This window comes from Larimichthys crocea, chromosome XII (assembly GCF_000972845.2).
Source record: "Larimichthys crocea isolate SSNF chromosome XII, L_crocea_2.0, whole genome shotgun sequence".
In the NCBI taxonomy this organism is placed as follows: domain Eukaryota; kingdom Metazoa; phylum Chordata; class Actinopteri; family Sciaenidae; genus Larimichthys; species Larimichthys crocea.
The window spans coordinates 25,103,164-25,116,782 of NC_040022.1; the positions used below are offsets into that span (position 1 = coordinate 25,103,164).

General features: G+C 39.5%; 2 protein-coding genes across 5 annotated transcripts in view; one reads left to right on the top strand and one right to left on the bottom strand.

Moving 5' to 3' along the window:
- Window positions 1-910: 910 nt before the first annotated feature.
- Window positions 911-3,128, bottom strand: pet100 (PET100 cytochrome c oxidase chaperone). Its single transcript, XM_010730363.3, has 4 exons — window positions 2,889-3,128; window positions 2,630-2,716; window positions 2,493-2,525; window positions 911-2,124 (listed from the first exon to the last, which is right to left on the bottom strand). The coding sequence occupies exons 1-4, from the start codon at window positions 2,913-2,915 to the stop codon at window positions 2,035-2,037; spliced, it is 237 nt and encodes a 78-aa protein (XP_010728665.3). The 5' UTR covers window positions 2,916-3,128; the 3' UTR covers window positions 911-2,034.
- A 748-nt stretch (window positions 3,129-3,876) lies between these two features.
- Window positions 3,877-13,619, top strand: part of brd4 (bromodomain containing 4) — a 28,021-nt gene continuing 18,278 nt past the window's right edge. For 3 of the 4 annotated variants that reach the window (XM_027284869.1, XM_027284871.1, XM_027284870.1), the window contains exon 1: window positions 10,457-11,108. In XM_027284869.1, the coding sequence (XP_027140670.1) occupies window positions 11,011-11,108 (98 nt within the window). In that variant the 5' untranslated portion in view covers window positions 10,457-11,010. Of the gene's footprint in view, window positions 4,025-10,456; window positions 11,109-13,619 lie in introns of those variants that run through there. The other variant, XM_027284872.1, reaches the window with a different exon arrangement.

Sequence of the window (13,619 nt, forward strand, 5' to 3'; positions counted from 1 at the left end):
GTTTTTATGACAGTGAGAAAATATTATTTAATGTTAAGTATCGTATAGTGATTTAAAACTTAAATATACCTGTATCCACAAGGTGCAAAAATCATGAAGACAAAGCAACAGTCAACATTATTGTTAACAAATATTAAAATAACTTTGCTATTGTTCGCAAGAGGGTGCCAGGAAGTGCCTAAACAAAGTTGGAGGAAGTTCCGTTGTCTGATGAGGACAACATTAGTTGTTTTGGTCATCATACTACACTATGTCTGCTGTAGAACAAGATCCAGATATTACTAGAAAGTCACTATACCCACCATGTGGCCTGATGGTGGTGGTGCATCATGCTGTGGGTATGCTCATTTGCAGCAGGACCGAGCAGACTTGTGAAGGAGGTTACAATGAATTCAGGAAAATACAAATGAATCACAGAAGAAAATTTGCTGCAGTCTGAAAATGTGAATTGAGACAATTTTATATGAAACAACCCACAACCTAAAGCTAAATCTTAGCTTAGCAATAATTTCTGCCACGAGTGCTAATACTTATTCATTTTAGTCTTAAACAAAGTCTGTGTATTTCTGTGCCTGTTTATAAAGATTCAATGTTGTTTTGCGGTGAATTCAAATATCTTCACTTGGAATCCATCATTTATAACAAAAGGAATAGTATTTATCAGTCTACTAACACATCATAAAATACTAATACCACCATATTTTCTGACTTGGATCTGAACGGCGGCCATGAAAAGAAATATACACACACTCTTGCCAGTGCCTTGGGAGACAGCGCCAAACTGGCCACATCTCTTGGACAAATATATTTGAGGGTATCATCTGATAAACATGTCACCACTTAATTAAGACACACACAGCAGATGAGTAGTTCAGCAATTGTTGTCAGACACATCCAAGTTGTGTAAAAGACAGCTCTATTACTTAAAGTCATACTGGGACATCATAGTTAGCTGTGCTGGTCTAAAGAGGGTCATGATGTCATTTTCTGTTGTGTCATATTCAAAACAATGTATTAACTGTTATTCTTAAGTACATGAGAGCAAGTGTTGTCTCTTAAAACAAGCACAATCTTGCAACTTTTTCACTGCAAACAACACATAAACTCGACTGACATTCTCAGCCAAATTCACCACAGTGATGTTGTTTTGGTCATCATACTACACTATGTCTGCTGTAGAACAAGATCCAGATATTACTAGAAAGTCACTATACCCACATGTGGCCTGATGGTGGTGGTGCATCATGCTATGGGTATGCTCATTTGCAGCAGGACTGAGCAGACTTGTGAAGGTTACAATGAATGCAGGAAATACAAATGAATCACAAAAGAAAATCTGCTGCAGTCTGAAAATGAACTGTGAATTGAGAGAATTTTATATAAAACAACCGACAACCTAAAGCTAAATCTTAGCTTAGCAATAATTTCTGCCATGAGTGCCTCAAATAAATATTGATTGAATGTTGAAAGGGATGAAAACGGATGTATTTTACTTCTGTAATCGTTTTTTTTATTAATTTGTGCCTAATTCAAAGAGATTTGAGAGAGATTTGGTTTACACATTTGTGTAAGAAAAAATGCTTGATTACTTCCACTGTAGTACAATGTTGTAAAATACAAACCACTGGAAAGAAAATCACAGGGGGTGAATACATTTTACAAGCACTGCACCTCACAAAATAAATAATGATAATCACATCAGTTTCAACTGGATATACAACTCAAATATTTACTTTATGACATTGTAGTTATGGTAAGTCAACTGATCTGGCATTCAAAGACAAATAATTTTGGCAATGGAAAAGTCTCATGTGAAAAAGTAAATTAAACATAACATTGGGCATAATGGATGAATGAATGAATTAACCAACCCCTGGCAAATGTCCAGCACAACTTGATCTGTTAACTTCTCAGAGGTTTCTAAGGTACCATGCTCCTACATAGACCTGACCAGTTTTCTTCTGTCCAAAAAACATTTCCAGACAATCCTCCATTAATAGTGCTGTACTTGTACATTTCTTCAACACAGAATCCTCAATTCTCAGGTTCCATGGACATCTTTTTTAACATCCGCTGCTCCTTACGAACACGCATTCGCTCTTTGAAGTCCTCCAACTCTTTCCTCTGAAAATGAATATAACACAATCATTATTATGGTAATATATTGTGCTTTACAGCAGTAGTTAAAAAAAACTCAATTCCACATACTGTTATATATGAATAGGTTTTAAAAAATCAGCTATGGAGAAATGCAATTGTCAAAACGAGACAAGTTGGTCAGATGATTTGAGTTTTCAGTGTTTTATCATGGGGGGAAATAATCATTCTAGGATTATAGGTCCAACACTTACAAAAAGAAAAATTAAAACGTTAATTAACTAAATCACAATAGGATTTACAATTTAAAAGTTGTGTATTTTGTGTGTATGTGTGGTTTTAATTTGTCACAGCATGCATTATATAAACTCATGAGCTCTGTGCATCCTACTTACTTGCAATCCTTCATCAGGGGGGAAGATCTCCCTCTGGATACCATAAAAGATGCCATCATAGTACAGAGAAAAAGACATTTATTATTACAACAACACTCTACTGACGAGTATGAGCAAAAATATTAAGCATCACTCACCTTTCTCTTTACTATGTACTCTTCAAAGTACTCTGCTTGATTTGAGATCCAGAACATGGAGACGGGAAAGGACAGATACAGCATCATCTGTTTAAAACAAAAACAAATAACCAGCCAGTGAATAGCAGTGGAAAACCCTGACCACAGTCAGCCTAATGATCATACATAGCTAGACCGAATCAGGAAACCTAGGCCGAGTTGTACAGATTTAAATCACAAGACTAATATATATTAAAGGTAAATGTAAACGTGTACTTACTCTAAACACCTCTATTTTAACACCCATTTTCACATGGACTCCGGTGATACAAGTGAAATGTTATCTAAACTCGCCAAGGACCTTCACGCTACTTCCGGGGTTCTAGAGGGTCCAATCACTTCAATGCATAGGCGCATGCGCTGAAGCTGACTTTTGGTTTGATGCATTTTAAATTCAGTAAATGTCCACTGAGGTTCGCTGCAAACCAATGAATTAGTGCAGATGTCATTCTGCGTGCATCTGAGGCAATGAGGTAAGGTTTGCAATAGTTACCTGCAAAAAAAAAAAAAAAATCTGATCGATCATTAATGTAATACAATAGATTAGATTAGATATACTTTATTCATCCCACCACGGGGAAATGTACTTGTCACAGCAGCAGAGGAAAGTGTAGCATACACTACAGAATTAGAAAAAAGTAGAAAAGGCAAAAAAAACACACAATAAGAGACAGAAATATCTATAACCTACACAATAAACACGAAAAACAATCAACCTTCAAAAGAGACAAGTACTCAGGATAAAAGTGACATGACATATAAAAAAGTGACCATAGTGTAAGAAATATTGCAAAGAAAGTGACCATGATACAAATAATAATAATATTGCAAGAGTAATTCAGACTCACGCGGCGCTTCAAGTGTGACAACAGACTTGTTGATCTTTATAGTAATCATATCTTTCAAATCTAAAGTATTTTACCAAATACACTTATTCTGTATTTTACAACTCTTTGGACACATCTATTATCTGTTTTGTTTTTTGTTTTTTCAGCTTTTCTGCTCAATACGTTTCCTGCCCGATATCGACAGATGAATAAATTAACAAACACAAATGAACGACATGGATTAAACATGAATAACGTTTAGCCTGGGACTTAAGTACTATACACTACATGTGTAAACCTAAGATTTCCATTGCATCTTTGTCCTTAAATGTCCCGTTTCTTTCAAATATAAATCCTTGTTGTCAGATATGCTGTCATAATTTCTCGGTTGCCGCTAAAGTGGCGGAGTCCGTGACACGCTCTTTACGTCCTCAGCGAAAGACCTGCGCGTGACGTCATCGACGACGAGAGGTGTTCAGGATCCTCGGAGAGAAAGATCCCGCGCGCCCTGGCAACCTGATAAACCCAGGTAAACGCCGTTGTTTCAAACATTATTCCGCCAGTCATGTTGTCTCGGGGTAAACCGAATGAGTAGACCGCAAGAGACACGGTAACAGCCGTGTGAAGGCTTAAAGAGGCGGCGCTGATGCCCGGCGCCCACCGAGACCGTTCACTTACACGGCGGCCTGTTCTGGCTAACTAGCTCGCTAGCTAAAGCTAGTTGGCAGTTGTCTATCAAAAGACACAATAACCGCACCTACATTGTGTGTCTATCTGACACCCCTTGCCCGTCTCACCCACCGTTGGCCACGTTTACGTTACAAATGCTGCAACAAACGCTGCTACGACCGCCGCGTTTGGGCATCTAGTGCTAGTTTGCTCGTCGACTGTCTTGTGTTGTGAGAGACGGTGACGCCGTCACGGTGATGATGGCGCACACTCAGACTGAGGCTGTTTGATGAGAAAGCAGTCCACGGAGGAGATAACACAGAATATAATTGTAATTGTTGCTTGTTCAGAGCTTGCGGCCATGGTCTTAAGGCACAAATTATCCTGATCTTCGCACGCTTTCAGTTCAGGCTGTGCAGAGAAGTGACGTCCATTACGAAACCCAGGCAATAATCTATGCCCTGTGGCCTAACGTCAGGATCTTGGCTCCTCGACGATGGTCGCTCGCCAGCAGTCATTACTTTGCAATTTATCGTTTTATCCACGAGATATGGTAATGGTCCCTATCACAGAAAGGTGTTGTTAGTGTCCATATAACTGGGCATTGTAGACAAAGCAGTGGTATTCAGTCGACTGGTGTGTTCTCACAGATTACTCATGCAGCGGCCCGTTACTTAGCACACTGTCTGTGCTGTTTGCCTTGTTGGATGCATCCTTACTTATACATGCGTAAAAAGTGTTTTATTCTGTGTGTGTTTTTCTTTTAGTTGCCTCTTATAGTTATAGTAGGCGGAAGCCCAGTGTGTAACAACATTCAGATGATGATAGACGCTAACCTACCTGCAGTCACATGCTCCTTTGGATAGGCTCCTTTGCTCAAAGATACACAGAACAGTTCAGGAGTAGTTTAAAGCTCATAGGCCTGCTGTTGCTGCTTACCTGTACTTTTTTTTCTTTGCCGTCTGTTATCGAGACCTGTATGTATGTATGTATGTATATATAATAGGAATTCATTCAAATTATGAGCCAGTTGTGTGTGTGTGTGTCATTGGCCACAGATAAAAAAGTGTTATCACTGGCAACTCATTGTAAGTGTGTAAATTAAAGTGGATAATTGGGTCAAAGGGCACACACTTACAGAGTAAGAAGTAAGTCAAACAAGCTGTGAGCTGTGATCTATTAATCACATTAATGCAAATGAATTTTCCCTAGTTGAAATTGATCAGCTGCTCCATGATTAAGTGTAGTGAATAGGACTGGGTCAAAGTGCTTGCAGATACCAGGTAGGGCTAGTGTTTACACAACACAACCGTTAATTACAAAATACCTGTTTGTAATGATTGCTGGTTTTCCATTTGAAAGTCACATACCACCCAAAACATTTCACGGTGCAGTAATAAAAAGGAAAATGTCCATGTCTGTTGTATAATTAACAGACTTGGATCTGACTTATACTTGTGATCATCATAATGTCTTTAATGTCCTAAGACCCCCCTCATTTTTTTAATGTGTTTTTTTTTTTTTTTCAAGTTCTGTTCTCTCTCGTGTAGTTGCCATGGTAACACCATCCTTGGCCTAGTTGTGAATGACCTCTGAATGAAAAGAAGTGTGTGGTCAGGAAACAAATGAGCAAGCAAACAAAATCTATTATATTGTGAGTGTATGTGCTTCATTTATTACCTTTGAATCATTTGCATCTATGTCATTATGTGGCATGCTGGGAATAGAGATATTTCTTTTTCAACTTAGACATATTAATAGTTAATTATTAATGCCATTAATTATGGTTTGCTTTTAAGGTCCCTTTTGATCAAGGCTTTAATGTCATTAGAAGCTTCAGTTCTTCATTACTTTTATAAAAAGATCTTTCCTAGTCACTATGAAGCAACAGTCTACTTGTCTGTCATGCATGTAAATAGAAATGTAAACCATGAAAGGTCAATTATCTATTTCACAATGTGGCTCACCAATGACAGAGCATACATTGATACAGTCTTGTCATACCCTACATAGGCTAACTCACAAACCTTTGCCAAGATTCCCATGCAACAATGTTTTATTAACAATGTCTATTACATTGTTGATTGAATTTGTTTCATTAAAATTCTTGATGGGTGTCATTCCCATGAGAGTTCCTTGAAATGTTACTACATATTACAGACACACTCAGCTGCCAGTTTAGGTCAGGAAGTGCCCGCATCTTGACTGTAACAGTGATCAGCAGTGCCAGGCTGCATGGGATAAAACGGCATGTCTCAGGAAACAGAGTTTTGACATTAGCTGAATAATCTACGGAGTACTACCTAGTGTCTCAAATCTGGAACACATAGGAAATTTCTCTTTATAACAGAATATGAGGTTTAAAGTGAGGAACACACCATTGACATATCACCACCACCACCTTATATACACACCCAGCAGTTGGCGAACATCATTGTGATTCATTTCGAGTCACATTTCTGGCCACCTAATAAATTAGTCTAGTATTCGTCTTTTAGCTCTGTTTTTGGTCTCTGCCAACTGCTGAGGGAATATCTGTTGTTGCTAGATTCTCCACTGTGTTCACCAGCTAGTTGCTAACTGTGTCTGGTGGCTTTTTAGAGGTTTTGCATTGAAAGGGGCTAATTTTTGTGGCTGAAAACAACACTATGGGAGTTGTGTGGCGGACAGCTAATCAATGTGCTAAAGCCAGGGAAAGCTACAGGTTTGGGTGATAATTCTTTGTAGGTTTGTTACTACAAGAAATCCCTTTGTCACATTGTTTTTAGTGTCATTTGTTACATTGTTATTAGAAATGTTGGTTATAACTGCTTTAGGGACTGATTTCTATATAATGAGTTTTAGGCAATTTCAGTAACTGTTGTCTTTGTGAAGTTTTGTTATACTGCTCTGATCTAATATTATGGTGTCATTGCAACAAGTGTTGAAATATGCCTTTTTATCCTGGGAAATATCTTATTGTAACCTCTGTAGATCTAAAGGTTGAGATCAGGAAAACACAAGCTTCGTGTAAAATACATGTATGGATTGCAAGGGGTCTGTGTCAGAAAACAGTAAGTTGAAAGGTTACTATGCGGGGAAAAGGCTCTGATCACTTCTAAAGTTCGCCTGTAATATGTTTGAAGATGCTGAAAAGGATACTCCAGTGAATTTAAACAGTATTTCATATCCAACAGGTTAGAGGACTCAGAAGTGATAGGCCTAGTTGAATGAGTGGTCCAAATCAAAGCAGTGGAGGCTGAGATCATTTCTTTCAGTGTCTGGTATGATGATAACATCAGGGTTATTTTAAACTTAAGACGGTTCCCTTCAGAGCCACAGAAGATATGATACAACTGATTTCATATGCTGACTAGTAATCCTTGAAATTATTGAACCATAACCCATCTGTAAAATCAGTTGAGTACCCTTTTAAATTTGCATGACATAATTCCTCACGCTGGATCTAGTAAAAAGACTGACTGTAGTATTTTGCACTCACTGAAGCCTAGACAGTATAAAAGGCTACAACACAGTTCAATAGTGAATTATAAGAGATTTTCTAGGTTTAAAGATTTTATTTTTACATCAAGTTAATGCTCAAAAAATAAAATGCTTTGGTTATTATTACTCATATGTACCTCTTATCACTCTTCTTCTTTCTGTTGGTTTTTCTAGTGCATTACTGAAAATACACAACTGCATGCTACACCATGTCAAGTTGGCAAATTGCCTGTTCCCTGTTTTCTCCACTCCAGCTCCCTGTAGATTTCGGCTACTCCGGTGCGCTGATGATTAATGGAAGCGTCCTCAGACTTTCTCGCAGAGTCTCATCCCTGTGTGTACTGCTGCCTCTCCATCTGACCCAACCCCCAGTATAAATGTAACCCTCTCCTTCGTTTTTTCCCCCTACGTCTTGCTATCATTCCTCCTACCCACCCTCCCTCCTTCCCTGTGTCTGAATACAATCTCCCCCCACCCTTCCAGTGACAGGGCCATCGGTTTGGCCTCCTCTGAATTGCTGTAGGTTGGAGCTTTGTCACTCTGGCAGCTGCTGTATTGTCTTTGGGAATGGTGCATATGGCACGTGGACAGGAAAGTGGGTCTGTGAGGACACTGTGTCTGGCTACAGCACAGATGAGCTGCTGCTTGTTTCATTTGGGAAAACAGACATTGTATATTGCACTCACCAGTCACCTGACAAGTATTCATTGCACAGGGTGACTCTTTACTTGGCTGATCTCTTGGGGATTTGACATCTGATTAATTGTGAAGCTGTGTGGGTGTGTGTATGCTAGCACACATGTGAGACTGATTGATTGAGAGGTGAGAGGTCAGCAGTCAATTTGCCTTAGATAGTGTTTATTAGGCACATAATATGTGGTTTGTTGACTGTGACGGACATGTAACTATAGACACCACCGATCCTCTTTCATAAAGTCTGCCATGTTGAACCGCCACATTTCTACAGTATCCCAGAACAGGCAAATTGAACATTGAATCTAGAAAGGGACTTTTTTTACACATTTGGTAGCCTCCAAGGAGAGGGTGAGGCGAAGGGATTACATGACACCACTAAATCCTACACTCTGCATCATTCATCCAATCCACCTGACAATGTGGGTCTCTTCAAAAAAGGAACAAATGAACAGACTGTCTGTATGTCACACCTGTCACTTGAGATTGTATCTTGAGTTGACTCCTCCATGCCAGCTATGCTGGCATATGCTTCCTCATTCTTTGGCTCTTGTTATAGCACTTGTATGTGTCTTATGTGGCAAGATTTACCAGCACATCTGTGTTTACCTTGGCTACTAAGTTTGACTTGATTTTCAGTATGGTGAGTGAAGTTAAATTTGTGTAGAAACCAAATAATTACAGATAAAATGAAACTGATTAACAAGAGTTATGTACGTCCTGCCACCACTGCAACATGGTCACCATCATGAACATCATTGGTGGAGGCTGTTCTGCTAGAGCAGTGGTCCCCAACCTCTTCCTAACTGCGGACCGGTCAACGCTTGACAATTTTAATGCGGACGGGTGGGGGGGGGTCATTTCGAAATAAAAAAACGTTTCAAAATAAAAGACCGCTCGACTTAGACTGGGACTATATAGAGGGGGACTTACTACTCTCTCTACAGTCGTTAGGAGAGAAGAGAAAATATTAAGTATTAGTAATATTTTCTTCTTCTCCTACCAACTGTGGATGAAGTAGTAAGTCCCCCTTTATTATAGTCCCAGTCCCTATAATAGAGGGGGACTTACTACTCTATCTTTATACAGTTGGTAGGAGAAGAAAATATTAAGTATTAAGTAATATTTTCTTCTTCTCCTACCAACTGTGGATGAAGTAGTAAGTCCCCCTTTATTATAGTCCCAGTCTAAGTCGAGTGGTCTTTTATTTTGAAACGTTTTTTTATTTCGAAATGACCGTATTAAATAAAACAGAAATAACTAATTAGTTCTTGTGCGGCCCGGTACTGATTGATCCACGGACCGGTACCGGTCCGCGGCCCAGGGGTTGGGGACCACTGTGCTAGAGGAAAACATGGTGGGTGTCTCACTTTTTTTTGCATTTTACTTCTGTCACACTCGCTGTGTACTCTGTGATCACGTCAGTGTAATGTCCTTAACCATAACGCTGTCCTACATTAGGTTAGATTATTCATGAGTTAACTGGCAGTCTTTATCTGAACAGTTTGCATCCTCTGCCTCCATACAAGTTGCTGTTGGTATTTCGCCTTATGTGGGTTTCACAAAAGGTAGTTGATTGGGGAAAAAATGGCCAGTTTGATTGATTTCAGTTTGTTTGATGGTATCGCTGCAATAACCCTTGTGGTAACCATGATGAAGTTCTCTACCTGAATCAACTGAATGTGATTTACAGCCATTGGTATTTTGGGGATTGCAGATTTTATTGATCTGGCCTAATATCAGGTGTTTTCCCTCAACAGTGCAGCTTCTTGCATTTTATAGTATCCCAGCGACAATATGAATGTGAATATCATATGTGTATCAGATGGAGTACAGACAAGGGAGCCCTTAAATTGGTGGGAGAAGGCATATATATAAGATCATTCTGAAGGAAGAGAGTGAGTGGGGGTGGGGCACGATGAAATGGACGGAGGAAAAGACAGGAAGGGGGTGGGGTGTTAAAGGTGTAACAGAGAGGGAGAGAGGAGAGAGCAAGGACCTCAAGCTATTGATGGGGAAAGAGGGGAGGGGTGGAATGAGCAAGCACGTAGGAGAGAGAGGGAGGGAGGGCTGTGTGGGCTGAGGCTCCCCTGAATGAGGAAGCAGCAGAGCCATTTTTACTGTTGAGTAACTGCATGCTGCTCTGCCTGTGCTAGAGAGAGGGTGAGGGAGCGAGCTAGAGGGAATAAATCACTCTTCCTGGATCTTATCGGAGCCCTCTCTCACCTTCCCCTCTTCTCCTTGGACACCCCTTGCTTGTGGCTTGTGTCCATTTAAGTTGGGGAGGCCCTGGAGAGGACACACAATGGAGCGAAGAGCCTGTGGCAACTGGGCCGTTGTACTGCTGAGAGGGGGATGGGGTAGAGAGAGGACCGGTTCACACAGCTAACACAGCCTGCCGGCTGTAGGCTCCCACAGCCTTTCCTCCCGCCTGGACCCACTGTTTCCGGGCTGGGGCCTTTTTCGTAGAACAGCAACCCACAAACTCCACTTGGACTACGTTATGGATTACTCGCCGTGTTCTATGGGATTTTAGGATACATACTGGAGCCCGAAGAATAAATCTCTCCCGTGTTTTGGATGAGAGTAAAGGAAAAACAAACTTTTGTATAATTCTTTTGTGCCCTTTTTTGGTTTTTGGTTTCTGTTTCTGTTTAGTGGAATTCATAAATGGATTACAAGATGCATGCCAAGTCAAATGATTTGCTGGATTTTCAAAAACTGGACGCCCTTCTGGAAAAAATTGCACATTCAGTCTCTGTGAAAAGGTAATGCTATCCAGTTTGGTAGACTCCAAATAAGTTTTCAGATATTTTACAGTCACTGAAGTCTTTACAAATATTATCAGTTGAAATACATGATTAAAAGCTGAGGACAAGGTTAAATTAAAGACAGCCTGGAGAAATGGTTCTTGGGACTATCATGTGGTTGGCACTATCTCTAGTTTTACATGGCTCAGCACAACAATCCTATTTAGATTTCTTCTGTGTTGTGTTGAGAATAGTATTGTTATCCAGATTTAAGCCAGAAGCCATGAAGCTATGGGGGAAGGGGGACTGCTGAGGAAGAAGAAGGGGGTTGTGTCTGTGCGTGTGTGTGTGTGTGTGTGTGTGTGTGTGTGTGTGTGGCAGTAGTAGAAATGTCTCCTAATTCATGGTAGGGTTTGGCTTGCTTATCCTAACCAGCTGGACTTTTCAGCCTGAAAGAGCTGGCATGATTCTTACCTTTTCCTGTTATACTGTGCTTGACTCATAGCTGGTCTATTTGAGTCAGTGTGTGCGCTCATGCACTGACTCATACACTCAGTACTTGTAATCGGTATTAGGGGAACTTCTTTAGGTTTGTGACCTTGGGATGAATGATCGGAAACAACGAATCTTTCGATTTCATGATTTATGGTTTACATGCATACATAAATATAGATGTATACCGTAAGCTGTTGTACTTTGTCTATAAACACAAAAGTAGCATACTTGTGTGGTTACTGTTGAACTGGTGAACATTCAAAACTACCATTTTGAACCATTTACAGTAAAATTACAATACACTGGCCAAGAAGTGGAGTGTTACCATAGAAACCTTTATTTTTCTTGAAGCTAAGCTTCAGACGTCTCAAACAAGGGATCAACGGACCAGTCACACATGAAATAAAGTTGCTACATGCTTAATGTGTCCCAGAATATCATGGGTGTATAATTCCATTAGCAGTATTCAGCCCCACTTTGAGAAATGTAGCAAGTCTATTATTATTATATTATTATGTCTGTGATTGTGTACATCACTTTGATTCCACTGTTTATGATTTCTGTAGTCATGCAGGGCTTTGTTGTGCAAAGTGTCACTTTGGCTGGGCTCTCCATTGCCTCAATTTTTGGGGTGACCAGTATCAGTACTTGGTATTAGTTGATCCTTATTGCGAGACAGTTAGCATTTTGAGTAGGTGGTGAAGGCAGTCTGTGAAAGACAGTTCTCTGACTGGCTGTAAAGCTTAGTGAATCAATGATTTCACTTATTTAGTGCTGTTATAATTAGATTTCACCTAGATTATCACCTATGTTTCTTTGTTTGTTTATACATAAGTTAGAAGACAAAGCCTGACCATACCACTGCAAAGCAAAGCACCTTCTTTTACCTTGCCATTCCTGTCATGGAAAATGTGTTGTGGTGGGCCTTTCGTCACATAGTTGTTTATGCTCTGCTCAGTACAGCTATTTTCTAAAAACACTTTGGTAACTGATGTCCCAGTTATGCTTGACAAGTATTGCACAGAGGTTGCATTAGACTATCCTGTTGTATTTGGTTCTGCAATAATCTACAATTATCCCGGCATTTTAATTTAAATTGCAATGATATTGACAATATATAGAATTTACACATTGAGCATTTATAAGGGCATGGAGAGAAAAGATGAACAGAGACATTGATAGGTCATTTTTCATCTCATCAGTATTACTTGCTTGTCCTTCCATCCTCCACCACATCAATCTGTCTTTTTTTACCTTGTACATCAAACACATCACAATTATCTGTCTTTTTAAAAGAAACTTAAGAGACAGTGCTATGACATTTTGCGATAGTTAGGCTATGTTCGAAAGAAAAATCAGTCAGTGAAAGAAAATATTCAGTTAACACAACCCCTGTTATTTCTTTGCACAATGATTAGATTAGATTCAACTTTGTCAATGTAAGTTTAGTTTGCTCAAATTCCTAACCATGTCTTTTATTTTTTTTTACACTTCCTACTTAATTGTTATTGTGCTGCCTTTTAATAAGTTTATTATCAGCAAGGAATAATGTTCTGCCTGTATTCACCTTATTCGTGTACTTCAGGAGAGCATGTTGTCCATTCTTAAATCACTCTTGTTGGAAATGAATGAAACCAGAAACCGTTTCAGTTTTTTATTTTTAAACTCACATTCCTAATCTACTAATCGACGTAGAGATAAAAATGGACTCATTAAAGACATGAGTTCAAAGATCCCAACAAATACGACTATGAATGGAATCACTACATTACTGTGTATTGCAAGACATTGTAGCGTTAGAGTGAAGCTGCTTCCTGGTGATGGTTTGAAGGTGTTTTTTATGAAAGAATGAAAATATGGTGAGTAAGAAGGTGGTGGTGTTCTTGGCCTTGTCACCGTGGTTCCATTAATTATTTATTCCTTTGCTTTCAGGCAAAATACAGGCTATCATTCTGACACTTTATGAGGGCCTTAAGTGGGATCTTCAGGCCTACATTTTTGGCAACCACCACCCCATGCATGAATGATTAATAG